The sequence below is a fragment of the Limanda limanda genome, chromosome 8 (genome assembly GCF_963576545.1).
Source record: "Limanda limanda chromosome 8, fLimLim1.1, whole genome shotgun sequence".
NCBI lineage: Eukaryota > Metazoa > Chordata > Actinopteri > Pleuronectiformes > Pleuronectidae > Limanda > Limanda limanda.
This window is the reverse complement of record NC_083643.1, coordinates 17069455-17095586: the sequence shown is the minus strand read 5'-3', so window position 1 is coordinate 17095586 and position 26132 is coordinate 17069455. Positions and strand designations below refer to the sequence as shown.

The 26132-nt window shown below is 41.9% G+C and overlaps 2 protein-coding genes across 2 annotated transcripts; one reads left to right on the top strand and one right to left on the bottom strand.

Annotated features, from left to right (window-relative positions):
* Positions 1 to 174: 174 nt before the first annotated feature.
* sigirr (single immunoglobulin and toll-interleukin 1 receptor (TIR) domain) lies at positions 175 to 7176 on the top strand. The gene is made up of 10 exons (XM_061075929.1): positions 175 to 448; positions 1780 to 2040; positions 2258 to 2465; positions 2549 to 2676; positions 3604 to 3744; positions 3837 to 3980; positions 4711 to 4813; positions 4964 to 5114; positions 5734 to 5911; positions 6854 to 7176. The coding sequence occupies exons 1-10, from the start codon at positions 385 to 387 to the stop codon at positions 7021 to 7023; spliced, it is 1548 nt and encodes a 515-aa protein (XP_060931912.1). The 5' UTR covers positions 175 to 384; the 3' UTR covers positions 7024 to 7176.
* A 367-nt stretch (positions 7177 to 7543) lies between these two features.
* Positions 7544 to 21432, bottom strand: pkp3a (plakophilin 3a). The gene is made up of 13 exons (XM_061075918.1): positions 21092 to 21432; positions 18134 to 18225; positions 16898 to 17664; positions 15174 to 15297; positions 14177 to 14381; positions 12911 to 13085; positions 12302 to 12419; positions 12043 to 12207; positions 11769 to 11951; positions 11517 to 11670; positions 10524 to 10719; positions 10260 to 10347; positions 7544 to 8849 (listed from the first exon to the last, which is right to left on the bottom strand). Exons 1-13 carry the CDS (start codon positions 21312 to 21314, stop codon positions 8808 to 8810), a joined length of 2532 nt encoding a protein of 843 aa, XP_060931901.1. The 5' UTR covers positions 21315 to 21432; the 3' UTR covers positions 7544 to 8807.
* Positions 21433 to 26132: the final 4700 nt, after the last annotated feature.

The window sequence follows — 26132 nt, the reverse complement described above, 5'->3', positions numbered from 1 at the left end:
GATTTAATTGTTTTTGTTATTGTTATTGTTATTGTTACTATTTATTGATCTACTTTTTTGTGCCCTCTGGCTGTTGTTGTGAAAGGGAGCAGGGGGGGGGGTCCATTCGGTCAAACTGAATGAATTTGCAGAGTCTTTTAAACGCTACAGGAGAGAAAAGTTTCCTCGCAGCGCAGGTGGAAGTCAGCGCTGACGCCACGTGGCCACGGGGGAGCCAATGGGAAGCTGAGTTTCAGGTCCGTCCAGGTGCAGCTCAGCTCCATGTCACCAAACTGTCACTAACTGTCTCTGGGTCTCCGAGGATGTGATGTGGAGACAAGACACTCACACGCGTCGGTTCATCTCTCAGCGGAGGACGGAGCTGGAGGAGCAGAGCTGCGGCTCATGGCGCTGATCGCAGCCGCTCTCCTGCTGCTGAGCACCGGCTCATGGAGCCTCCTCGGTCAGGGTGAGCTCCTTTTATTTTGACTCCTTCAGACAGGAGAGATGTAGTTAAACATCTATAATGTGAATGTGTTCATAGCTGTAAACTATATTCTGGGCACGAATCTCTGTTATGACCTTTATATGTATATTACAGTGGGTGAATAAACAGAAGGGTCACATGCTGTCGCTTGGCAACACAAGGACCTGACCTGTCCTTTGGACCCGGAAGTGACCGTGTGTTTAAAAAAACTGCTTCAAAAAAGTATAAAGTCAAAGTAAAGTCAGGGAAAACCAGAGAGAGCAGTTGTGCAGGTTGTGGGTTTTGGTCAGGTGATTCACGAGGTGCGCATGCGCTGAATATATGTCGAAGAACAGGTCCATATCTATTCGGGCGTTAGTTTGATGAATATCTTTCCATTGTGCCCTGTTGTTTGCAGTGAACGTGACTTTCCAACTGACAAGATTTTTTTTTTGTATTTAGCTAAACACACATTAGCTCAGAGGGTGAGAGAGTAAACAGGATCCCCTTCAAGCTCCATTACACACTCACTCTGTGTCCTGAGCTGCACTGAAGTTAAACACAGTCTGTGCTAAATGTTTATCTCCTCAGGCTGTTGTGTTTTCTCTGACAGAAAAAAAGCCATTTGCAGGAGTTTGAACAAGTATTTATTCGCATTAAATAGAAGTGCATCTGTCTCAATACTTTCCTTAAAGGGATAGTTCACCCCAAAATTTGAATTCACTCATTATCCACTCACCACTATGACGGTGAAGGAATGGGTGAAGTGTTTGAGCCCTCTAAACACTTTTGGAGTTTCAGGGGTAAACAGCGTTGGAGACAAATCCAGTACAAGCCAAGTAACGGGTGATTACCTATTCAAACAAAAAAAAAAACATAAACTGCCTCCATACTGCTCCTGTGTTGTCATCCAAGTGTCCGTTATCCCTGACATTTAAATATGAATCGAAACAGCATCATTTACACCGTGCTTTGACGCTATCAGAAGTATTATTGCAGCCGTGAATCATCCACACTCACGTTCACACCTACAGTCAATTTAGAATCTCCAATCGACCCAACCCCCAATCTGCATGTCTTTGGACTGTGGGAGGAAGCCACACCCACAATAAAGCCTATATTCAATATAGGTCAAATGTGTTTTTTCTGTCTATTAGTTGCATATATTTTGGAGCAGTGGGTCGCTGACACAGTTTTTAAGGTTAAAGCAGGTTCTGGGAATAAGGGACCACTGGTGCGGGCATCAGAACCATTTTTGGAACAGAAAACCTTGCATTGTTTCCCCCCTCACATGAAGACCACTGTGTCAACCCCCTCTGTGTTTGTGTTTGTAGCTCAGACGTGTGTGGATGAGAGCAGGTTTAAGGAACAGGTGGTCCACACGGGGCAGCAGGGGCCTCCATATCGGCTGAGCTGCCCTCTGGAGCCTCCTCAGCCGCGGCTCACCTGGCAGAAGGACTGTCAGCAGCTCCCCCATCAGGAGGGGAACGCTTACCTGGAGTTTACCCGCCTCTCCTTGGAAGACCAAGGGAATTACACGTGTATGCAACAGGGCAACAGCACAGCTTCGTTCACCGTGCGTCTCGTAGTTAAGGGTAAGTATTGCTTATAGTTTCATGAAGTCACCAAAAACTCTGATACTGTAATCGTGCAGCTCTCCTGATAAGCTGGTATTTGCCTACTTGAATCCACTGTCTGCACCTGCATGGAGGCATTTTGTTTCAGCGAGTCTTATTAGGCTGTGTGATGAAGGCCTCTATTGTTTACAGCTCCAGCAGTGAACACAGATAACAGTGGTGTGTCTTTACACAGAGCCCCAGTGTGCCAAAGCACCTGCATTTGAACCCAATGCAGGCCTGAACAGACTGTGGGGGAATGTGGGAACCTCTGTGACACTGAACTGCACTGCTCTCCTCCTCTGGGACCATCGTGCGGAGCAATGTGACAACTCGCTGCAGTGGAGTAAAGATGGTCGATCGCTCTCCAACCTCACTCTTTACACCCAGAACACTTCCTCATGGTGATTTGAAGACTTTTAAGACATTATTATCATGATGTGTTCGAGGGTGATGGTAAAACTGAGTTGTCTGTCCTGCTTATCAGGTCTCCTGCTGCCGGCCAGCTGATGGTGAACAGTGTGTTGGTGATCACCATCAAGGAGCTGGAGGATTTTGGGCTCTACAGCTGCACAGTGAGGAATGTCTCCTCTGTTTTCAGCCTGCAAAATTCAAGTAAGAAAACTCCGGACAAAGTAAATGCTGGGTTTCTAATGTTTTGCATCTTGTGTCATATTGTGTAAAAATGTACACACCAATAAAATTTTATTAAAATGAAAAAAAAAAAAAAAAAGTCACACACAAACTTGACAAAGCAGATCAGAGAGAATGTGGGGACAGAAGATTACATAGATAGAATGTGGCACAGAATATGTCCTGTAGTTTACCTACAACAAATATCATATGAAACCGTACTTGTGATCAGTGTATTTAAACTATAGTTTGTATATAAAAATGGACGACAGGTCTCCACTTCCTAACGCTATGCAGAAATGAAGCAAAAATATCCTCAGTATAAACACTAAAACACAAAAAAACGATGAACAGGATAATGGCTTTGAAAACTGATTGAAAGAAAGTAGATAAACACTGACTGATTAAAGTGATTGAGTTATGTAATAAAGACATAAATTATGTACAGTATGTTCATAGCATCAAAAAACACTCGAACAAACACCAGTGTCGTAAAAAGTTTGTTAGTTTGGTCCATGTCTTATCAATCAACATAGGGGATGGAATTATAACCTATACTGCAGCCAGCCACCAGGGGGCCATCGAGACGTTCACTTTTAGGAAGCTGACATGTTGCACATCTTTATAGTCTATGATTTAAACCGTCCAGCTCCACACATACAGACTCCACCTACTGTCTCACAGCATATTAACCTATAGCAAGGACCCTGGCCCAGTATTTAAAATGTCAGCACCAATGTAACCAGTTCAATATCCTTGGGATTTTCAACATGAATTAATTTGAAATAATATCACTCATCTTTGAATCGATTATGCATCAATAATTTGATTATTTAGTTACACTCTACAAACAGAAATCATCTATTGGTTGCTTATTTTATTCATATTATTATTTGTGTTTGTGTTCAGACAGACCCAGCCACACAGCTGCTGTTATTGCAGCCGTGTTCCTCCTCGTCCTCCTGGCTGTAGCTGCTGTCGTGTACTCCAGGTGTCACCTGAACATCAAGCTGTGGTACAGGAACTCCTACGGAGACTATGAGCTCAACGGTGAGACTCATGCTGAAGTGCCATTAAAAAATACCAACGATGATGCAGCAGTAAAGTCACCCTTCTATGTTTGTGTTTCTCTCTGTCATCAGACGGGAAATTATATGATGCCTACATCTCCTATGTGAGCAACGACTATGACAGGAAGTTTGTCAACTTTATTCTCAAACCTCACCTGGAAAATAAAAGTGGCTACAAAGTGCATCTCAATGACAATGACATCCTACCTGGCGGAGGTCAGTTTAAACTGCATAAACATCCTGTCTTGCAACTTTTTGGCTGTTATTTTTCTCTTGTTTTTAGCTACTACCGCAACATTTAGCAAAATATTAACTCTCAGGAGTCTCTTATCCTAGCAGCATGATCAAACCACATGACTGTCCCAGGTTATAGAACAAAGCCACATGCAGTGCTCTTCTCAACTCAAAAGTGCTGCCTTGAAACTCTATGCTAGTTTGTTTATGGTGTTTATAGGCCAAGTGAAAATGGAAATACGATGATATAGATTTGATATGAATATTTACATGTCCCTAAAAGTATCCAAGAGTGAGCAGGCGTAATTTTTTATTATATTGAGTAGCACTTCATGAGTCTCTTTCAGTTTTACATTTGCAACTTTGAAAGGGTTTCGTTGAGCATGATTGTGGTTTTCATAGCAAGAAACACATAATTTTCCAGGATCCAAATCAGATTTTATGTTTCTTGTTTGTTGATGTAATGTGTCAAAGTGAAAAAAACTATATTCTAGTAATCATAGAAAAAAATTTAGCTGAAAAAAAAATTACAATGAATTTAGAGGCAAAATAAAAAGTGTTAAACTGACAAAATAGTCCAGGACTCTTAAGGGTTAATGCGTGTTTTATATATTTTTTTTGTTGCTTAATAATCAGAGATACTGGATTCTGGGTTGATGTGGTTTGCCACTTGAAGATTTGTCTCTTTAAACAATACACATTGTGTCTCCAGAACCTTCTGCAGAGCTGTTGATGAACATGAGTCGTTCGAGGCGTCTCATCGTGTTGCTCTCTCATGCTTACCTTGAGCAGGACTGGTGCTGCAATAACTTCAGGTCAGACTCACAAACAGCACACACACACACACACCAGAGTCCAATTAATATGGCTTCATTATAATGTACTGCTCAATGTAAGTGGTGTTGTGATGTACCTCAGTGTCTATGTATATACATGACACGGTTGCTGTGTGTGTTTTTTTTTAGACAGGGCCTTCTGCACTTATTGGAGATTTGTCAGCGGCCTATCTTCATCATGTTGGAGGGTCAGTCCAAACGCATGAGGCCTGAGGTGAAGGAGCAGCTGAGTGAGCAGCAGCACCGCCTCACTGTCCTCACCTGGAGACACAACTCTGTGGTGAGCTCCACTGTAAAAATGCACCTCGGGGGGAGTTTAAACACCGTTATTATGATTCTGTATTGGATAGTATTTACTGTAAGTCAACTCGTTGACAGAATATATGACTCTTTACGCAGAATACCTCATTAATATTATATCTGACATCTACGTTTTGCCCTGCGTCTCTCTGCCCTTCGTTTGAAGGGATTAATAGGATAAGATGAATGATTTGAATATTAAACAACAGTTTTGTAGATGCCTTAAATCTCCTCAAAACTTGGTTTTAATTTCCTTCAGAACATTAAATATCGGAATTCAGAAGTCACTCATGGAATCTGCTTCCTCAGGACATTGTGGATGTGGTTTGATCAGATTCTACACTGCAAATCAGAATAAAAACAGACAAGACAGTCTGGAGAGTTCTGATACTGTTAAATCATTTGCCAACAGAATATTATGCTATTTTTACTTTATTTTAGTAAAATGTGTCACGTAATGGATATGATTAAGTATGCACAGTATATACAGTACTATATAATATGATATAAGCGAGCAAGGCTATTTATGGTTCATGAATAATTCATGTCTCAGTCTGACGCTAACAGCACGGTGTTATGTTTGGTCCCTGTGCTCACAGACTCCTTCCTCAGTCTTCTGGAAGGAGCTGGGCTTATCGATGCCTCGCCAGTTCCCCTTCCACTCTGAGTACGCAGGCGACCCACAGACTATGCTTCAAGACGACAAAGACCCCATGCTGACCCTCGAACCCGGCTACCTAAACTGCAACTCAGATATTGACCCGGCTGGAGATCTGGGTAAGAGCAGCAGTCACTAATATAACATTCACTCCTGACTCTTAATATGACAATGCAAATACCTTTGCATATACTAAAAGAAACTAATTCTTTTTGCAAATGCAAATTAAAGAAACATCTTATAAAGTTGAACTAACTTGCACAAATTAGGGTGAGAAGTATCAGGTTTTATGTAAAAGTTTATAATTGAATACAATTCATTTTAAACAACCTGAACACGACTCATCCATAGAAGTAAATGTTTGTCAGCTGAGTGACTATTATTCTACTTTCACCCACATGAGAATTGGATATAGAATTTACAACCTTTTATACAAGTTTCAACAGTGGACCTGGACCTGCATTTACTTGACTTAGTCAGAATCAACACAGATTTGACTCTAGTTAATCTTTTTACTTCCATATTAGGAAATCACATCACCTGATCAACTTGTATATATCTGCTGTATGGGCTTGTCTGTGATGGTGATACGTGTATTTACATTGTTGGAACAAGTTGGTCAGACTTCTTCCATAGAAAAATCATCCTATTAACCCCAATAGAGTTACCCAGGATAAAACAGCAGGTTGTTTATATGGGATTTGGTGCTGGCATTTAAAAAATACACAGTTTTTAGACCTTGTGTCAAGGGGAGGTGGCTCAGAGACAACCTAGACAACATGTCTTTCAAAGCGATTAAATGAATGAAATGAAACCGTTCTTGTTCATCATTGAGCGTCAGATGTGCCAGTAGGTGGATTTTATAATTTTTTTTTATTACCAGACTAGCCCTCTATCTGTTTATATTGAGATAGTATTTGTGTATCACTGAACAATAAGTTTGTGTGAGTAACATACAAATATAATCACAGTTTAAACACCACAAAAATGTAGAAAAACCCTCCACATTTTCATTGATTTTTGAATTTGGATTTTTCCACCTTTTTCTCTTTCTGTTGCAGGGCTCCGCCTCCCCGTGTACAAGGCTCTGGCAGGAAAAGCTCCCGTCCTCCCTGCTGCCCCCGTCACAGCCAGCGAACCCCGACCCTCGGACATCGACGTGTCCGACCTCGGCTCTCGCAACTACGGAGCCCGCTCAGACTTCTACTGCCTGGTCTCTGAGGACATATGAGCCGCACTACCCTCATCTCTGACACTGACCACCTATATGAAGATCTCCATCAGCGTGGCTTTATATTGATCCCTGTTATGTAGCTAAATATTTTGCTTTTCTTTATGATGTGTTGTTAAAAATCTAAATATAACCGTTTTATATTTCCTTTCACCAATGACTGATGTTTTTGTATTTTCTCCTGTTTGGTAAAATATTTGAGGATCTGAAGTTTGAGTCAATCAGGGAAAGAATCAATTTAATGTAAACTCTTAGAAATTGTTTTAATCCATCAGGTTTGACATAGTCGTCCAGCAGAGGGCAGAGCAATGTGTGTGTGTGTGTGTGTGTACCTGCAATGAAAAAACAAGCTGAAATAAGGGCGCGGCAGGGGAAGGTCTGGTATTGTTCCTGTCTGAGCAGGATCAAATATGTAAACAGGGAGTGGCCAACATTGCACCATGTCAATGTCGGAACTTTTACAGCTACGCAGCAACAAACGCTGCGGCGCTCACACACATGAAAAAATGCTTACAAGACATTTCATTTCCACATTTTTTCTTTATTAGCTGAAAAAGATCCAGATGATACACGTGCCTGAATACAACGCAAAAGCAAATGTGAGAACTCAGTGTTTTTTCAAAACGCCAACACAGAAATATACACACTTTAGTAACGATAATTTTCTTTGAATGAACTTGCACATCGATTTATTTAAATTCAATTTTGCCAATCTAAATAAATTCAATCTGAAAAGTGTTACATTTTGCAATTGGTCTCATACACTAAACAACTATTGCATTTGTTCCGTCAACAAAGGTAAGACTGTATCCTTCTACCCCTGTGATTCACACTCACACCATTTGTTACATTAGACAAACAGCAGTTATATAAAACAAGGATACAGATTTAATGTTACTTTATGAATTCTCATTAAAACTGTGATCACACAGCATTTTATACGACAAGACAGATTTTGCAACTAGAAAAAGCCCACAGCTAAATACAAAGGTCCACTTAGGAGGCACAATCTTTATCCCCAGATTTCTGAATTAATATCTATTTACATCTCTGCAACCTGTATATCTAAATATCTCCTCTGACGTACATTCACTTATAACTACACGTTATAATTTTGGCACTAAAACACACATTTGTCCAAAAAAACAAAGTACAAGGCTACGCTTATTCAAACATGTGATTTTTGTGTAAAAAAGAAAGCATTATTTACAGGAAGAATGCCACATTAGTACCGACTGTTGCATTTAATGCTATGAAATAAGTGCAATGAGAAGAAAAAGGCACAAGTGTCCAGCATGTTGTCTTTTAGGAGTTTGACAAAAGTTTTAAAAAAGGGCAGCAAAACAAACAGCTGTTTGCATTTTATCTGGTTACACATAGCCCTGAAGAAAAAAAAATCCCTGATTCTGCACTAAACACACACACGCAGGCGCACACACACACACAGACACACAGACACACACACACACACACACACACAAACACACACACACACAGCTCCAACAAAGAGAGTTTAAGGTGCACACATTTGTATCAGAGTCCATCGATAGTCCGTCATAGCTGTACCACATTTCTTACAAAAGTCCATTGACTTTTAAAACACAGACAGAAACTCTCTTCTTCCAGCGGGTCGATCCTCTATCACTGGTGGGTTCTTATTATAAAAAAACGGTTATCTTTGGATTGAATGAAGAGTTTATTTACTGCTCTCCCATAGGGTGCTGGTAGAGTGCAGGACTGATGGGTGTTCGTGGACGTGCAACACATCACCTGTCGGACTTGTTTTAAATATGCAAATCAGCAAAATCCCCTCGTACGAATCCTTTCTGTAAAGCAAAGAAGAAAAACAGACATGAAACACAGAAAGATGATTGTGCACGATTGTTTTAATTATTTCTCCACGTGGTTATTATACTTCACACCACAGTGTTGTGGTGTGAACTACAGCTCATTGGAATGTTGGAAGTTTACCTGGAGTGACCTCTGAGCTCGCAATGCAGTGTAATCCAGGGTAAAATAATTCAATGTTTCAATATAAACATACATTTTGGCACATAGCATATATATATACAAAGTGCAAAATGAACATGAATAATTTTTTTGTTCTGTCGTGACTTGTTCATTAGGAAACTCAGCACCGCACCCTTGGGTGGGGCAAGCCGTGATCTGCAGAAGGCAGTAAACCTGGACCTGTCTTACTGGGTGTGAGGGTGCGAGAGTGTGAGAGTGTGTGTGTGTGTGTGTGTGTGTGTGTGTGTGTGTGTGTGTGTGTGTGTTAGTGTGTGTTGAAAGAGCAGCAGTTGTGAAGGGACAAATACACGTTTTGAACATGTGCTACCCAAATGATACGGGAATCGCAGAGAGTGAGGAATGTCGTCCAGCTTGTAAAGAAACACACACACAATCTCCTCTACTTTCACTCATTTTTATGCTTCAACACACAGGCAAACAAGCTCACACCACACACATACACAGACACACACACACACACCCACACACACACACACACACACACACACAGACAAATATCGGATTGAGGGTGGGGCCCTATAAAGAGAAAATGTTCTCATTATCATTGTCAACACACACTGTTCCTGCCAGTGTTTTGTACTTACCTGAAAACGTTGTGCACAAAAGTCACAAAATGCACTAATGATAAAAAAGTACTTGTAATTTTAAATGTTCAATATGTTTTTCTTTTTGTCTGCATTTATAAAGCACTTTTCAAGGCTTGATGACAAATCAAAGTGCTTTACTGAACAGTTTTCCATTCACACCCACACATTCATTCAGTGCAACTATAAGCAGCCTTTTCTCGACGTGAAGGGGGCAAGTTTGGGGTTCAGTATCTTGCCCAAGGACACTTCGGCATGCGGAATGGGGAAGACTCAAACCGACGACCTTCCGGTTAGATGACAGTAGTTGCCCAACACAGGCGTGTGTTTTATGAATATTCATGCTGTCTAAAATATGAATATAATGTGTGTCAATAAGCTGACCAAGGTCAGAAGCTTTAGTCAAAAAAGTGACAAAATTCTTCTGTGAAGAAGAATGTGAGAACATTTTAATATGGGGTTATGGGTTACTCTTTTTATAATATATTTATGACCTATATGGTTCAGTAATATTCAATACTTGTACATTCATAATTTTAGATATTCTGTGTGGATGTGATCAGTAAGTGAGTCTGTCCTTTCATCAAACTTGTGAAAAATTATTCAGAAAAAATAACTCACGATTTTGTAGGCTTTGTGCAGTTTCTTGTACTGCCACATGTTGCTGAGAACTGTGGCTGCTGCTTTGGCTGATTTCATCTTCCCAGCGCTGGAAAAAAACAAGGGTTCGTCAGAAATTACCTCGTGTGAGACGACAGGCGGCAACATTCTGTGCAACATTCGGTAGCAAATGTCATGTAAATGTTAAGATATGTGTTACAGGACTCATGTTATCTCTAGACTTATACAGAATGTTTTAACGATCGCCATGTTATGACCACTCACCTGCTGCCAGTCGAGTTCTTGAGGGCGACCAGTTTGGGCAGGCCGTTGAAGAAGCTGATGTCTCTGGCTGCTAAAGGGCTGCCCGTCACCAGGTTGTTGAGAATACCACAGATGTTCACCACTACATCGCTGGATGGCTCCTTCTGGTGCTCATCATCCGGCAGCTTGCTCACCAGTGGGTTTACAACCTTCGTTGCTGAATATTAAAATATGTATTGTCAGGATAACACTGCATTTCTTAAGACCTCGGAAACAGCTATTTACTATTTGCAATGATATCATCTATGAACATGTACAGGTTTCTACCAAAGTTGTTCCAACTTCCTGCCAAAAAGTTGACATGTTGCTTATGTACAGACTGCTGTCAATGAACTCCTACTCCAACTGAATTTCTGATTGAGAGATGCTTGAACCTTGATTGCTACAGCTCTACTAGATATTTTAGATTATCATTACTTAATGCTTAATTCCCTTATTCTTGGTATCCTGGATGTTCTAGTTTGAATTTCTCATCCTTAACTCTTCAGAATCTTGTTTTGAGCTAAACAGATTAAAATTATTCATCCAGAAATTATCCACACAAAACATTGTAATTTTTTTTTTTGGAGATTCCTCAGAGGGGAATATAATAACACAAACAAAATAAAATACAACATTTCAATACCAAGAATTGGGTGCAATTTTAAATATGATTTATAAAATGTGTGTAAAATTTCCCATTTACATTTTCAGTAGCTTTGAAGATTCAAATGATCAGAGATAATTTTGTTTCCCTGATAAAAAAGTGAAGGGAATCACACAGACAAGCTACAAGGGGCTAAACACATGTGAATATAACACGAGTTAGTAGTGTGCCTTCATCCAATGTGCCAAACTAGAGTTTGTCTCACATGTGATACAACAAATACATTAATAAAGTTACATCTGTTTGAACCTTTATCTCTAGGCATCATTTATTTAATTTGTAACATGAAGGAAAAATGAAAGACTAACCCATGTCGTCCTTGTCGTTGGCATGGCGGGACAGATTTCGGAGGAGGCCTGTGAGGGAACGCAGCTCCAGGTCCTTGTTGGTACGTAGCAGATCCAGCAGCATTGGCAGAATGCGCTCTTTCTCCAGAGCCCACCGGCTCAGTACTGACGCCCACTGCAGGACAGAGAGGAAAATAATTAATAAATGAGACAAACTAACATTATAGCATTCGAGTGTTCTCACAGGTGAACTGACAAAGATATGCTTCTTACCCTTTTGTCTCCGGCTGTGATGTTCTGCAGAGCTCCGGCAGCGGCCTCGCGGGTTGTGGAGTTGATCTCGCACTTATGCAGCACGCGGTTGTACAACCCAACTATCTGAGGGTGCCACAGCCAGTCCACGCCCTTCGGCACCCGTGCCACCTCGCTGAAAGTGGAGAGATCCTGGGGCTTTCTCTGTTGGAGGAAGGCACACACAAGAAGACAGAGTTGAGATGGAGGGTCTGGGTCCTGGACACAAAAAGCCACAAGTCCAACATGTACGTACGTCTTTAGCTTTCCTGCTCTGGGGTGTAAAGCAACCTATGGCCTCGCCCTTCCCGGTGTCCTGATCCCTGGTTGGTCCTTCCAGGCGCATCATGGCAGATGGAGGCATCTCAGTGTAGAGCTGGTAGGAGAGGTTCCGCAAGACACACACTGCGTTTTCCACCCCCTAAGAACACACGCGCAAAGATACAAACAGTAAAGGTAAGACGTGGGTTGAAGAGATGCTGTTTAAATGAGGCCCAGTCGCCAGGCGGTCTCACCTTGTCTTCTGCCTTGTTCTGATCGAGGGAGGACGAGATGTAGGCGACCAAAGAGTCCACCAATCCGTGGGTCTCTCTCATCTGCTGACGGGTCTTCTCGTTCACAGAGCTCAGATTCCTGCACACACAGTCATTACAGATACAAGTCAGTCAGTAGTCATGTGTTTCATTAGATGCAAATGGGGCACAGCAGAGTTTGGCTTGGTTGAGTTTTTCCCCTTTTGGCACAATGCTTCAGCTTAAAACATTTGTTTTATTAAATCAATAATTTAATTTAAGAGTAGATAAATATTTTGCAGAAAGCTTTACAAATGTTCCCCACATGCAAAGGTATTCATTAAAGCCCTCAGGTGTGCACACAGACAGAGCAGAACAAAAGCGACTGGAGCGATGCAGGCTTCTGCAAACAACAGTGAAGAGTAATGGGTGTGGTGAAAGCTCCAGTGGCCTCAGCTGACACACGATTTAGAGCGGCCTGCAGGACTGGTTTGCCCTCACAAGTGTGGTCATGGGAGCAGAAGCAGGCGCAGATGAAGCCAGAACGAAAAAAACCTAATTCAGTGACACTTTGCAGCTGCAGCGATGGGACGAAGAAAAATGTAAGCGCACCTGAGGCAACCCGTGGTGTTGTAGTAGATGTCGGCCTCGGAGGCGGACTGATAGATGTCCTCAGTGTCTCCGCCGCCGGACAGAGGGATGAGGACCTTCTCGGTCAACTCAGGAAGCGTCTCCCGGGCCAGTTTCTCCTTCAGGTTGTCTTTGGATGAAAGGTTCCACAGAATACCTACATGTACACACAAACACACACACACACCAGGGACAGGTCACCCACAAATTCAAGCATTATTGTCCATTTAACATATTACTGCCGTTTTTTTAACAATGTTTTTTAACGATGTTGGAAGCCGATACATTTTCATTTGAATCGTGGTGATTTTTATCCTTTGCAGTTGAAAAACACACTTATTGTCTTTCTTGTCGAGAGTTAGGTGAGAAGAAGGATGTGGCTTCATGTTCTTAAAAATCAAATTGGTCCTGAACTCCTTATTTCAGGATGACCCGTCTTTCTATGAGACAGTTGAACCTACAAATCTGGAAAAGGCACATCTGCTTTGTTATTTATCACTTTCCCAAAGATGCTTCTTTCTTTACATGCGCCATCGACACAAGCTGTAGCGGTGTAGTCGATATAAATCACTGTGGCTCAAAAGTCACAGAGACGGGGCCTCTGCTCATCAAGGGCAGGAGCAGATACACTGTAAGTTATCCTCCTCTTCACACAGCCTACAGAAAAGATAGCAGCTCCGCCTTTGTGTGCTCAATACACACTACATTACTCATACATCTCCACCCTGGAGTCGGGGTTGCAACATCCTTCTTTTCCTTTAATTTTCAAGAAGTCATTGAGTGAGAAAGAGCGATCGCTTCTGCTGACAACAGACGATGATGGCAGATGCAGACCAGACAAGAGGAAACTAAACTTGTTCAGACTCGGGCTGTTACTGCCCCGACAGACGTAAATGTCAAATAAAGAGGAAATGAAAGAACAACCACTGAAAGAAAGAATGCTGATATAATGAAAAGAGTTCCACTCCCTCTTAAAAAAAATAAAACGAACTGAGACTTTATTTACAGTAAATACAGACTATCTGGATTCTCCTGCCATCCTTCCTGAGTGTGATATAATGTCACTTTCAAAACGCTAGTCTTTGCTCAAAGTATTTCAAGGACACCACAGGCCGAGATCACGTTGCATCCAAACACCAACTAATCAGCATTCAAGGCTGCTGGAGGCGAAGCTCCACGGCAAGCTGTGAGAAATCTGCTCCGCTCGTCGTGTCCTACTTTTCTCTGAAATCTGTTTTTTTTCCCCACCTGTGATGTTTTTATGGAGCTCGTCGTCGTTCTCCTTCAGCGCCTCGACCAGCTGCGGGATGCCACCCTCATCGATCAGCGCCACTTTATTTTCCATGCTCTCGTAGATGAGGTTGCGTGTGGCGCCAGTGGCGTAGCGCTGCACTTCCTGGTTCTCACTGTTGAAGAGCCTCACCAGCTCAGGGATGCCCTTCATACGACGCACCTGGAGAAACAAGATCAATTTGCTTAGGATTTGTGTACTTTACATTTAATGCTTTTTTTACACTTTCTCCTATTATTTGGTGGGGTTTTTTTGTTTGCTTTTAAGAGAAACTAAGCGTAAAGAGTGTTCTGATGGATTCAAATCTTGATAACAGCATCTTTCACATTCAGTTTCAACTCATGCAATGTTTGATTGTGTCTGGACTGTATCCATGGCAGTGATTAAGAGTTTCCAAATTCTTGGAACTATTTAGCTCTTCCCCCTGTTTTTAATTGCAAATAAAATCCCCATCTTGTATTTAACTGTGGTTTCATGAAGGGACTTTTGAATTTATGCGAAGCTAAGATAACTTTAGCTGCTGGCTGAACCTTCATATTTACTGTATAGATATGAGAGTAGATAATCTTCATCCTCTAACTCCGAGTAAGAGACTGAATATGTTAAATGTGTAAAAGAACATTTCTTTTATAGAGGAACAATTACACACTGACCACAAGTATCCGCCTGTCCTCAACAGGCTAAAAGCACTGAGGCCAAAGCAGATAAGAGGTTTAATCATAACTATAAATCAGCCATTCAACATGTTTACAGGGCAGAGTCCACACATAACTTAACTAACTAATTAACTGCACGATTTAAAAAAAATAACAGAAGCGAAGCTGTCACTGCCTCCTCTCACCAGATCATCCATCATGGCGCCCTACAGATTATATAACGGAGTGTCTCAGTGCAGATTGCAGAGACGAGAGACCTGGAGGAATTTGAACAACAAGTTGAAATTGTTTTAAGTACCTCCTGTTTGGCGTCGTTGTCGTTGTAACACTCATGTTGAATGTAGGCGGCACCCAGGACCTGTAAATCATGGTCGGGCTCCCTCAGGTGTTGGATAGCTGTGGCCATGTCCAAGGAGGTGATCCTAGCAAAGAAGCAAAATACACATTAAAACCAAGAATGTAAATGGTGATGTCGTAACACTGCTGTTCTGTAAGATAGCACACATTCTGCATGACCTCTGGATGTTTTAGTGAAAACCAAACAGAGTGGCCGCAATAATTACTGTAATCAATCATGGATGATTTGTGTCATGTCTGAAGCACTGTTGTATTTCTTCCAAATCAGCCACTGGCCTGTGAATTGGCTTGGCTAACCACACGCTGCAGGATGTGTGAAATGCAAGGACAGAAACTCAGCTGCCACACCCAAAACCAGTTCCACCGCCATGGAGCCACCTCCCGATCCACAGCTCTGAGTAAATACACACACACATACACACTCACACACTCCCTCACTAAGACCTCCTTACACATGATGGGTGTGACACCATCATACTGGTGCATATAGCTTCACACTGCTGCCGCTGACATCTCAGACACATTCAACAAGCTGAGTCACCGGAATGAGTCCAGCCGTCATTTCTGTCATCGAGTATTATGAACTGATTAAAAGATACAGGGTGATTATATTGGCTTTTACTGACAAAACATATAGAATAATAATGTTCTCACAGTCAATAACTCCCAATTAAAATAATGTTTTAGTCCATAGCTCTTTAATCTAAACCCCATTCCCAAGTTTCATGTTCTGAAGCAAATGGAGCATTAACTGGGAACTATTTTCAGCAGTGGAGTAATACACATGCCGTGCGTTAATGTTTGCACCATCAGGCTGGTGCTGGGTTGTGATCAGGATGTGGCGCAGACAAAACGAAACCCAAATGGCCAATGTTAGTCATAATAAAGGAACATGTTGCCAGTGGTTTTAGGGCAATAGAGGCACAGAGGATTAAGGTGCAGTAAATAAACATTTTGCTGCACAGACAATATGAGTTAGTAGCCGCTTCACTCTTGGTTCTGGCCTTTTCTTATGACCTGATCAGACGTGTGGTGCAAAGTGCCAAAGAACACCTATGAGCATGCACAGTTAAGTTGTGGCTCCTTTTTGAAAGCTATTTACCTGCTGCGGTGTAGAAGAGTTTACATTAAACTATAACTGACCACATGATCGAATGTTACACTGACTTCATGAATAGTTTAGTTTGGTAGAGAATATTATGCAGCTAAGTAGAAATTGAGCCAAGTAGTATTAGTACTGATGTAGTAGGTTTTAATTAAGCAAAAAAGGTCGAATGAACCCAAGTAAATTGTGTTTTATATGATTTCATTTGACCCTACATGTCAATTTGGAAACATCGGAATTCCATTTGTTTTATTCTAATCCCGTACTTTGATTAAAGCGTCTTCACGCTGCACTACACCTATGGACATGATTAGGGAATGAAAATCATCCAATATTTATTCATGATACCAGATTTTAAACCTCCTAATATGAGTCAGCATCAGCGTGTTGGTCATTAGGTGGATGCAGTTAGTGAAATCTAACCGGTCGAATGTGGACCTTCTGCTGACACAGATATGTTCAACATACCACTACACACGCAGGGTCTGTCATTAATAGTGTGAGAACATGAAAGGCACCGCCTGTTTCGAATAGAAACGCTGAACGTGTGAGTGTCTCACCCGCTGAGGTTGCCCATGCTGGCTCCCATCTCCATCTGCCCATTGAAGATGTCCATGCCCCGGCCGACACTCTGAATGCTTTTGGTTGACATGGCGCGGGACAGGGTGCCCTGACGCGGCATCATCATGCTCCCCTGGGAGGCCGAGGCCAATCCAGAAGCAAAGCCCCTGTCCACCACGTCCCCTCCTCTACCGTAGGTGCTCCCAGACACGGAGCCCATGCTCAGGCGGTTTCGGTTTGTAATCCTGTTGATGGTGCGGTGGGCCGGGCCTTTGAAAGACTGCTGGTGGACGATCTCTGCCTCCCCTCCTGTCATCCCTCCTGCCATCCCTCCGACACGGGAAAGAGTGCCACTGAGGGATCGCTGCATGCTTGGCACGTAGGCTCCTCCTCCTTGCCTCTTCTGGCTGCTATAGCCGTTGGCCGTGCCCTGGCTGTACTGGTGGGTGTAGATGCCGTCCCGGTCCGAGACTAAGCTTACGGCGTCGCTGGCATCGACCAGCCAGGGATTCATAGGCTGGGAATGCTGCCGCATTGTGTGCATAGAGAGGGTCTCTGAGTCCATTCGGGGCTGGGGTCTGATGCTGCCCTGGTAGCTGCCCATGCGCATGTCCTCTCTGTAGAAACCACCACCACCACCACCACCACCACCACCACCAGCTCCAGCTCCACCACCTCCAATACTGATCCTGTGGAACTGGGCCAGATCTGGGCCAGCGGACTGGGCGCTGAATCCTGTTCTCTGGGATACACGAGGACCCTGAGGCTGAAGAGAGGAGGAACTGTTACAATCAAATGTGAGCAGAATTATTCTCTGTGTATGCGTGGGTGAATTTGCGATGAGTCACCGGTTTTCTAAATGTCACCAACATGTCAGGAAACAAAGGTCAAGGCCTCAGAATTCACCGTTTAGGCGTAGAGTTTTGTAACTAATTAAAATGTGACGTATCAGACAGCTATTAGCAATCTATAAGTTAAGGCAAGGTCACGCTCAGGTTCAGAGCTCAAACATTAGTGGAATAAAGCCAGCGTTTTCATGTTGAATCCCAGAAAGAGAGGAATCTAGAGGGTGGACATGAAAACCCTGAGCTGATCTCATCACAGCCTCCTGTGAAATTCCACACGTGCTGAGCGCTGTTCATGACCCGCTGTGACACCAGCCGAGGGCCGGAACTGGTGATGTTTGATATGTGTGAAGAAATGTTTAAGCAGTGAGATAATCTGACCGCACTCACCAACGTTCTGGAGCCGGAGGTCATGTAGGAGGACTTTGAGCTGAAGTTGGGGTTGTAGGTGTGATATTTCACTGAGGAAGAGCCACCGTATTCTGAAATAAAGCAACAAAATGGAAAAATACATGATTACTAAATATAATAAATACATACATTTACAAAAGTCGAGAAATGTTTCCTGAAAAGACGAAAAACCAGTTCCAATCCATCTGTTGTGAAAAATATATCTTTTGTATATGGAAAACATACACTTGTTTACTTTTACAAGCTCATGTTTTAACATGGATATCTTATTTGTTGTTAGTATAACATTATACATGAACATAACAGACTTTGACATTTAAATTGAAAAAAAAGATCAAATAAAACAGGCGAAACTTCCAATGATCAGAGTGAAGATTAAACCACATGGAGCTGTCTCGCCTCTTTAATTTACAACAATGATTTGCATGAAAAATAGCAGGTGTTGTGTTGCAGTTGGAGACTGAGGATGAGACTGAAACAGGAGGAGGAGGAGTCCAGTCACCAGGTCTCTGGTTACCGCTCACCTGGGAGAATACTTCTCAACTGACACACACATTCACCTCTCAGCACGGAGAGCGTGTGAAGGTTTCGCTCTCCTCTACAGATCGGTGTGAGCGGTGAAGCTGACGGCGGCAAAACGTTCACTACGGTCCGAACCTCGACAGGCTGATCGCCGAGTCAAATATCTGGGTCAACTGAAACCAGAAAAGTTCAGTGACAGAACCCTGTTTATTAAACTCAGTGTGTGTATATGTCAACTAATAATTCTGTCCAGATTCTTATCGAAATCTCCTGAGTATGAATCTGTTGTTCCAGGTATGATACAGTCATGCACACAGCCGTGTAGATGTGTGAGCCTTTTCTAACTATAACTAAACTAAAATTGTGTACTAATGATAAGTAATGATGTACTCATGTACATTAGCTAAGTAGAGGGGCCCTCAGAACATACCTCCCCCAAGACTGATTGGCCTCCTTCTCTCCATATTGCACACACATTGAGATCAGACATCTTCTACAAACTGTTTATTATATCACCTGTTCATAGATATGAGCTTTCTACACAAGGATAGTTTCTTTTGATTATAATATTTTCTTCCTCTTCCCAAACCTGTCAAATCTTGCCCAGTTAGAGAAAGTGTTTCCTTAAATCAAATCTGCTCTGAAAGGTAATATGTTCCTTCTTGGCCCATGTCCCAATTTACCACGCAGTTTCAATAACATCTGTTTATTGCGTAACCCTGACAACAGACAGACAAACTAATGAAAACGTGTCAGCTGAGGTAGAGTGCCCTTCCATTTTCAGGTAGACTATTTGAATTTGATTTGAAAGGTCACACTTGTGAGCAAAGTGGAGATTTGACGACAACCTTGACTTCTACTGAGCATGAATACACACCGGCATCTCTTGGCCTAGATTCAACACAACCCGGGCAACGCCCGACACACCTGAGACCCACCGTTTTTACAACACGCAACAAACACACCCTGAAAACTCCTTCACCAGGAAACTTTTTCCTTCCTGTTGTCTTTTAAAAAGTGAACTTTGTCCACTGAATCAACAATCACACAAAGGTTTGCACAAACACACGCACACGCACTTTTTCCACTCTTACTTTCTGCTGAGACTTGTCCACATATGAACACCAGTTATTGTCATAGAGAGAAACTTGTTGACGGATGAACATTTAGATTCGGAGGAAGGGGCGATCCTTGCCGAACCCTCAACATGTTTTCCCTAATGTATAAACACATCCGTTCACAATGAACTCCTCTAGAACCACAAAACCACTGAAATGGCAGCCTTCCCTGCTGGTTCATCATGTATTCTCCCTCTCCTTCTTGAACAGGTTTCAAAACATGATTGACATGACGTGACAGTACTTTATGTTTTCCTCTGTTAAGCCGCTAGCGTTGGCCCCTCGAGGGGAAAAAGCCAAAAACTAGTAGGGTGACAAACAGATTCTGGCGTGCTCGCGGCGGTTTGACACATCCATCATGGAAAGTGACGGAATGTCCTTACGCTTTAGGGGACAGGTAAACACGTTTTAGCCTCCATGACTTCTACATCAACTCCACCTGCATCCTTGCTTGAGATTCAGCTCTTACTTCACGAAATGTGTCGCAACACCGAAGTAACCTCCTTGGAACCTTTCAGTCACCCTGATGCTTACATAACAATCCCACCTCCACTTTGTCTGACAACGCAGACACCTTTTTACTACTTCAAGACTTTGAACAGAAGACAGCGACACTCCAGTCATCTTCCAGGTATCTCTTGAGCTGTCGGCCCCTTTCAGCTGAGCAGGGCCTGAAACCCAATCCCACAGAGGGAGGCTTTCACTTTACTCTGCTATCAGGGAGGATCATGAAAGCAGCTCTTGTTTGGGCCTGTTACACATTAACCCTTTGTCATGTCATTTCCAGGTACACACACACACCGACACACACACCGACACACACACCGACACACACACCGACACACACAGAACACTGTACGATCGCTGCTGCGTTCAGTGCACAGCAGCTGAATGGACAGATTTCCCATGATGAGAAACAAACCCGCAGGAATGCAGCAGCGACGACACACACACACACACACACACACACACAGCAGACATATTCATACATGTTTAAACTGGAAAGTTTAATCAAAAGTTTCCAATGATATGAGTCATAGCCTACTGGAGAAATGTGAATTATGTTACTTTTGGTTACATCAGAAATTATTAAGCTTATAATCGATGAATAAACATATTAGTCAAACCAAATAAGGTGGTTTGATTATTCTTTTAAGAAAAAACGGGAAACAATCCACAGGTTCAAGCCTTTTAAATGAGAATATGTCTGGTTTTCTTATACACAGAGAGGAACATGTCTCCAGAGCAGATCCAGAGCAGATCCCCTGAGAGAAGGTGAGTTAAGAGACTTCTTTACCTGACGTGGCGTAATGCGAGGCGGATCCGTTCTGACGCGGAAGTGTGGACTTCTCGGCCAGTCTCATCTGGACCTGCTGCTGGACCCGCCGCGACCGGGACACCTCGTCCGACGCGGAGCTGCCATTCCCGAGGCGGACCTCGGACGGGAGCCCGTAGGTGGTGACGGATGTGTGGGGCTGCAGGGCGGACAGAAAGACATGCTCAGAACCCACGACACTCATGGTGGAAGGTTAGGAGAAGAGACGCTGGCGTCCGGACAGAGCGCAGCGAACAGGTTGTAGTGTGTCCGCGGAGCGTGGAGGAGGCGACTGAGAGCCACCAGCAGGGGGCGGGGCCTCAGGGGCAGAGGACACCTGACGTACAGGTGAGTGAGCTGCGTGTGTGGGGGGGAGTGTGGGAGTGTGTGTGTGTGTCTGTCTGTCTGTCTATCTGTGTGTGTGTGTGTGTGTGTGTGTGTGTGTGTGTGTGTGTGTGTGTGTGTGTGTGTGTGTGTGTGTGTGTGTGTGTGTGTGTGTGTGTGTGTGTGTGTGTTTGTGTGTGTGTGTTTGTGTGTGTGTGTCTGTCTGTCTGTCTGTCTGTCTGTCTATCTGACTTTGTGTGTGTGTATGTCTGTCTGTGTGTGTGTCTTTGTGTGTGTGTACACACTGCTGTGTTAGTACTGCCATTATTAAGAGACTGATTCAAATTCACTGGATAAACCTCCATGAAACTGTTCAAACCAAATTATGTGCTATGCTATGCTAGTTTGTGTTGTTTTATGTTGTGTTGCTTTGTTTTGTATTGTGTTGAGCTCTGCTATGCTCTGCTCTGCTATGCTATGCTATGCTATGCTATGCTATGCTATGCTATGCTATGCTATGCTGTGTTGTGCTATAGCACGTTATGTTATGTAATGCTATGTCGTGTTAAGGCCAGGTAGTTTAATGTACGACAATATAATATTAAACTGATTGTATGTTTTATAAAGACAATACTTTTGCATTTGATACGTTACCCATTTTCAAAGCCACACTCCATGCTATCCAGTGTGTTAGCAATTTCAAGCATATAGTTCTTAAGTCTGAATAAAGAGTTCGATCATGAGGGTAAATATTTTTTTTAAAAACAGATTATGATAAAAACAATTGACTGCAACAAAATTATCATCAGGTTGGATCAAAGTCTCTAATGGTAATGGTAGCTGGATGTGTTGCACAAGTAGATGATGTATCATATATGTTAACGCAGCTCCAAAGTTATATTTTAACTATACTTCAAGTTGGAATTTAAAGTACAATTTTCACTGAGATCAAATGAATTAACGTCGCTCTTCCTCCATTTCCGAATTGTCTTGTAGAAACATCTAAATTTACTTGAACATGTGCTGTAGGTGAATTATTAAATTTGTTAAATTATTCTTAGTTTTATTAGTCTGTATGATTTAAGGTTCAGTTTGTATCATTTTGTGACATCTAGTGTTGAATTTGCATGTTGCAGCTGAATACCCCTCCCCTCATCCTCCCCTCACCCTCCCCTTCCACAGATGAAAGAGAACCTGTGGCAGCCTTCAGTCGTCTACAAACTCAAAAGGGGGTTAGTTTGTCCAGTTTGGGCTTACATAAAAAAAATTCTTAACAAAGGACCCACTCCCAATGTCAATATAAAGTATTTAAATATAAAGGGCCCATTCTGGGGTAAAGAAAACAAAAAGTCGTACAATTTAGATGAAACACACTTGTGAAAACATCACTTGGATTATTGTGTGTTCAATTTCTGCCAAAAGATCAATTTCACCTACAGACTGGACCTTTGATTCTTTATACATCTGTTCTTTTTGTATGTGTGATGATTACGGGAATCAAATCAAGTTGAATCTTGTAAGTGAGCCTCAGCCTGACTGCAGGACTGTTACAAGGTGTGGCTCACTCTCACTCTGTTACGTCAGAGACACACCTGTTTTATCTGGCTTGTTTTATTTCAGCCTAGCAACCGTGAGTCACCATGGCGACAGATTCAAAGGTGATATTGAGCGTGGGAGTGACACATGCTACATGCGGTGAAGCTGTTATCTACCTGTCTGGAGGTGAAGTGAAGTATTTAAAAAATCACATCCGGTGCAGAATAAACATGTTAAATTAAACTGGTTTAAATAATTTCAAACAAATGTCTAGTGCAATCATTTTGTTTTGTGGATTCTTTTCTTCCTTAGGATTTAAGAAGAAAAAAACAAACAAGAAAAACAGAAGATTAATTTAATCCTGTTTTAAGGTTTTTCAATAAGCCAATAATTTCCCTTGTTGAAAGACCGATATCTTTACCCCCGTAGATGATTAAAGTCAATAGATTTACACAATGAACCAGATGTAGTAAAAGATCTATAAAGATACAAAAACTGAATGTTTTACCATATGTACTATGTATATATAATCGTATTTCTTGTCTATTTTTTTATTATCAACAATCTTTTCTTTTTATCATATTTATTGCAATGCAATTCGCAGCAAAAATGTTAGATGTGCAATGACAATATTCTATTATATTCTCTTCTTTTCTATTCTATCCTATTTCGTCAGATAATATTTGTGCGAAAAAATCCCTCACAGCTTTTACACTTTTCAGTAAATGCATCTATACAATTTAATTAAAATGTAATGTTCTCAGTGGAAATTACTTCCTCTCCGTTTCATAAAAGGCAGTGAAATTAATAAAATCTTGTTTAAATGTCTTTAAAAAATAAGTTGACACTTACCATAACCATTGAGTTGATGGTGGATGCTCTTTCTCTCTCTGAAGTGTTGAACCTGCTCGTTAGGGCGTCCGATCTGCTGAGGTATTAGACGGCATTAGAGGTTATAGAGTACTTCTATAGGCACCACCCTAATAATTAACACTGTCTCTTTTTCAGTGTAGGCACACGTGGGGCCTCCGCGTAACAAAAGAGATGAGTCAAAGAGTGTCATATTGTTGGGTGTGTTACAGGAGAGGGGACAGTTTATTAACTCTTCCCTACACGCCGTGTGATTTGATGATGTTGGTTCCGATTTTTTTCTTTTTAAGATGTTGCAACATTTCATTGCTGAATCAGTAAGCACAGCGGATTATCAGAGCAGGTGTTTTCACTGAGTTCTCAGAGAACTGAGATAGGAACGGTTACTGACTCAGAGCAGTGTGTGTGTGTGTGTGTGTGTGTGTGTGTGTGTGTGTGTGTGTGTGTGTGTGTGTGTGTGTGTGTGTGTGTGTGTGTCAGAGAAAGTTGCGCATGAGAGAGTAACACCCATCTTCTGTTTGCCGTCTGATGCGTCACAGAGTTCGTCTGTCTTTGGACCACACCACATGGCCAGAAATATGTCAAACATTTTCAGAACATGAAACTGAAAAGAGTTAAACACTTGTAAGGGTTGTACTATCGTTTGTGCTGACGCCTCAGCTGCTGATGATGGTTTAGTATTCAGCCAACAGATGAAAATTAGTTTTCTAACTAATACATTTTTATGTCAAAATGTCAAAAAAATGTTAGTTGCAATTTTTGTTTGTGACAACTTGCTGTTCTGTTTCAATGTTTTCTGATTGTGAACTAAACATCTTTTTGATATTTGAATATGTTACTTTGGGCTTAAAGAAACTGTAATGAGTATCTTTAAAAATAATTGATTTGACATTTACAGACCAAATGATTAATTTATTCAACAAGATAATAATCTTTAGATTAATCAAAAAAAGCCCCTCTGCTCATGCTTTGTACACACTTAATAAAGTGGTAACCCTCCATAACCTGGGCCTGCATAAAATAAAGGGACAAAATAAAGTCAATAAAGGGACAAAATATAGAACTGACCATAAAGCATAATTTTAACATCAAGAGACTCATGTTTCATATTTGATATACAGTACAAGCTACATATGGGCTAATATTTGCTCTTTTTGTTAAGTAATTCATTAACAAAGAAATGTAAAAATATAATCATTTTGGATCCAAACTTATATTTGGACAAAAATAGCCTGATAAAACCAGGCTATGTATGTTTTTAGGCTTTAACCGGGCCGGGAGTCTCCAGCTCACCAAACAGAACATGTGGGTGAAGAGCTCACTGCAGAATTCATGACGAGTTGGAGACAAGATTTTAAAAAGTGTGACTAATGCCTTAATATACAGAGGTGTGTCAATCTAAGCAGGTGGATGTGAGGGTGTGAAGCTGGAGACTGAATATGGATCTGAGGATTTATGTGTTTGCCGAACTTCAGCGTTGAATCTTACTCGACTCCAAGATTCTCAACCCATGTGTGATGGTTGTTGATTACACTCATATGTCCATGTGGGATATATCATGGGTATTAATACGCTGATATTACAGTCGGCACTCGTGTGGGAAGACGCTGCACCAGGTCTTCCTTTCAGCTTGATGAGTGTTGAGGTTGAAACCTGATGTCAGCTGATTAAACCTGGTGGTTCTTCCAGTTCCTCCCAGAGGGGTCGGACGGGGCTGAGGTCACGATTCTGAGCAGGGAACCGATGAGAAAACCTTTAACATTAACACAGGACAGGGGCTTATTCATTGTCTGTGCATGACTCCACGGTAACACCTCCCTTAACTGGAGATTCGAGGAAAGCCTGAATCCTGCCTGAAAGCCTGAACATCCTTTATTTTAACATGTGAATACATTGTGGAGGGGACCTCATTTACACGACAGCCAAGTAAGCACAAAACATTCCAAGACACCAAGAAAACATCAATAAAAAACTGCCAAATAGCAGAAAGAAGGGCAATAGTTACAACATGAATTTGAATTTGAAGCAGATTAAAACAATAACAACTACAGTAGAGGTAAAAAAACAGGTGAGGTTAAATACATTTATTGCCCTGAGGATATAAACGTGTTGAGCTTTAGATTTCTCTGTATGTTGTTCCAGGTTGTAGGTGCATGATGAGTAAAACTGGATTCAGTCATGCAGTCATTTGAGTGTGTTCAATGGGAGCTCACTTTGACAAAAAAAACTATACAAACTATAATGCAGTTTATCTACTTACCCTGATGTAAAACATCTCCTATCTGTGCCAATT

Excerpts from the sequence above, each read along its gene's own strand:
- sigirr (XM_061075929.1), top strand. The coding sequence starts at position 385 with ATGGCGCTGATCGCAGCCGCTCTCCTGCTGCTGAGCACCGGCTCATGG. Across the intron at positions 2,677-3,603 it reads TTTCAGCCTGCAAAATTCAA|ACAGACCCAGCCACACAGCT; the intron begins GTAAGAAAACTC and ends GTTTGTGTTCAG. Across the intron at positions 5,115-5,733 it reads CCTGGAGACACAACTCTGTG|ACTCCTTCCTCAGTCTTCTG; the intron begins GTGAGCTCCACT and ends CTGTGCTCACAG.
- pkp3a (XM_061075918.1), bottom strand. The coding sequence starts at position 21,314 with ATGAGTGTCGTGGGTTCTGAGCATGTCTTTCTGTCCGCCCTGCAGCCC. Across the intron at positions 10,720-11,516 it reads CAACGACAAGGACGACATGG|CAACGAAGGTTGTAAACCCA; the intron begins GTTAGTCTTTCA and ends TTTAATATTCAG. Across the intron at positions 10,348-10,523 it reads AAGAACTCGACTGGCAGCAG|CGCTGGGAAGATGAAATCAG; the intron begins GTGAGTGGTCAT and ends GTTTTTTTCCAG.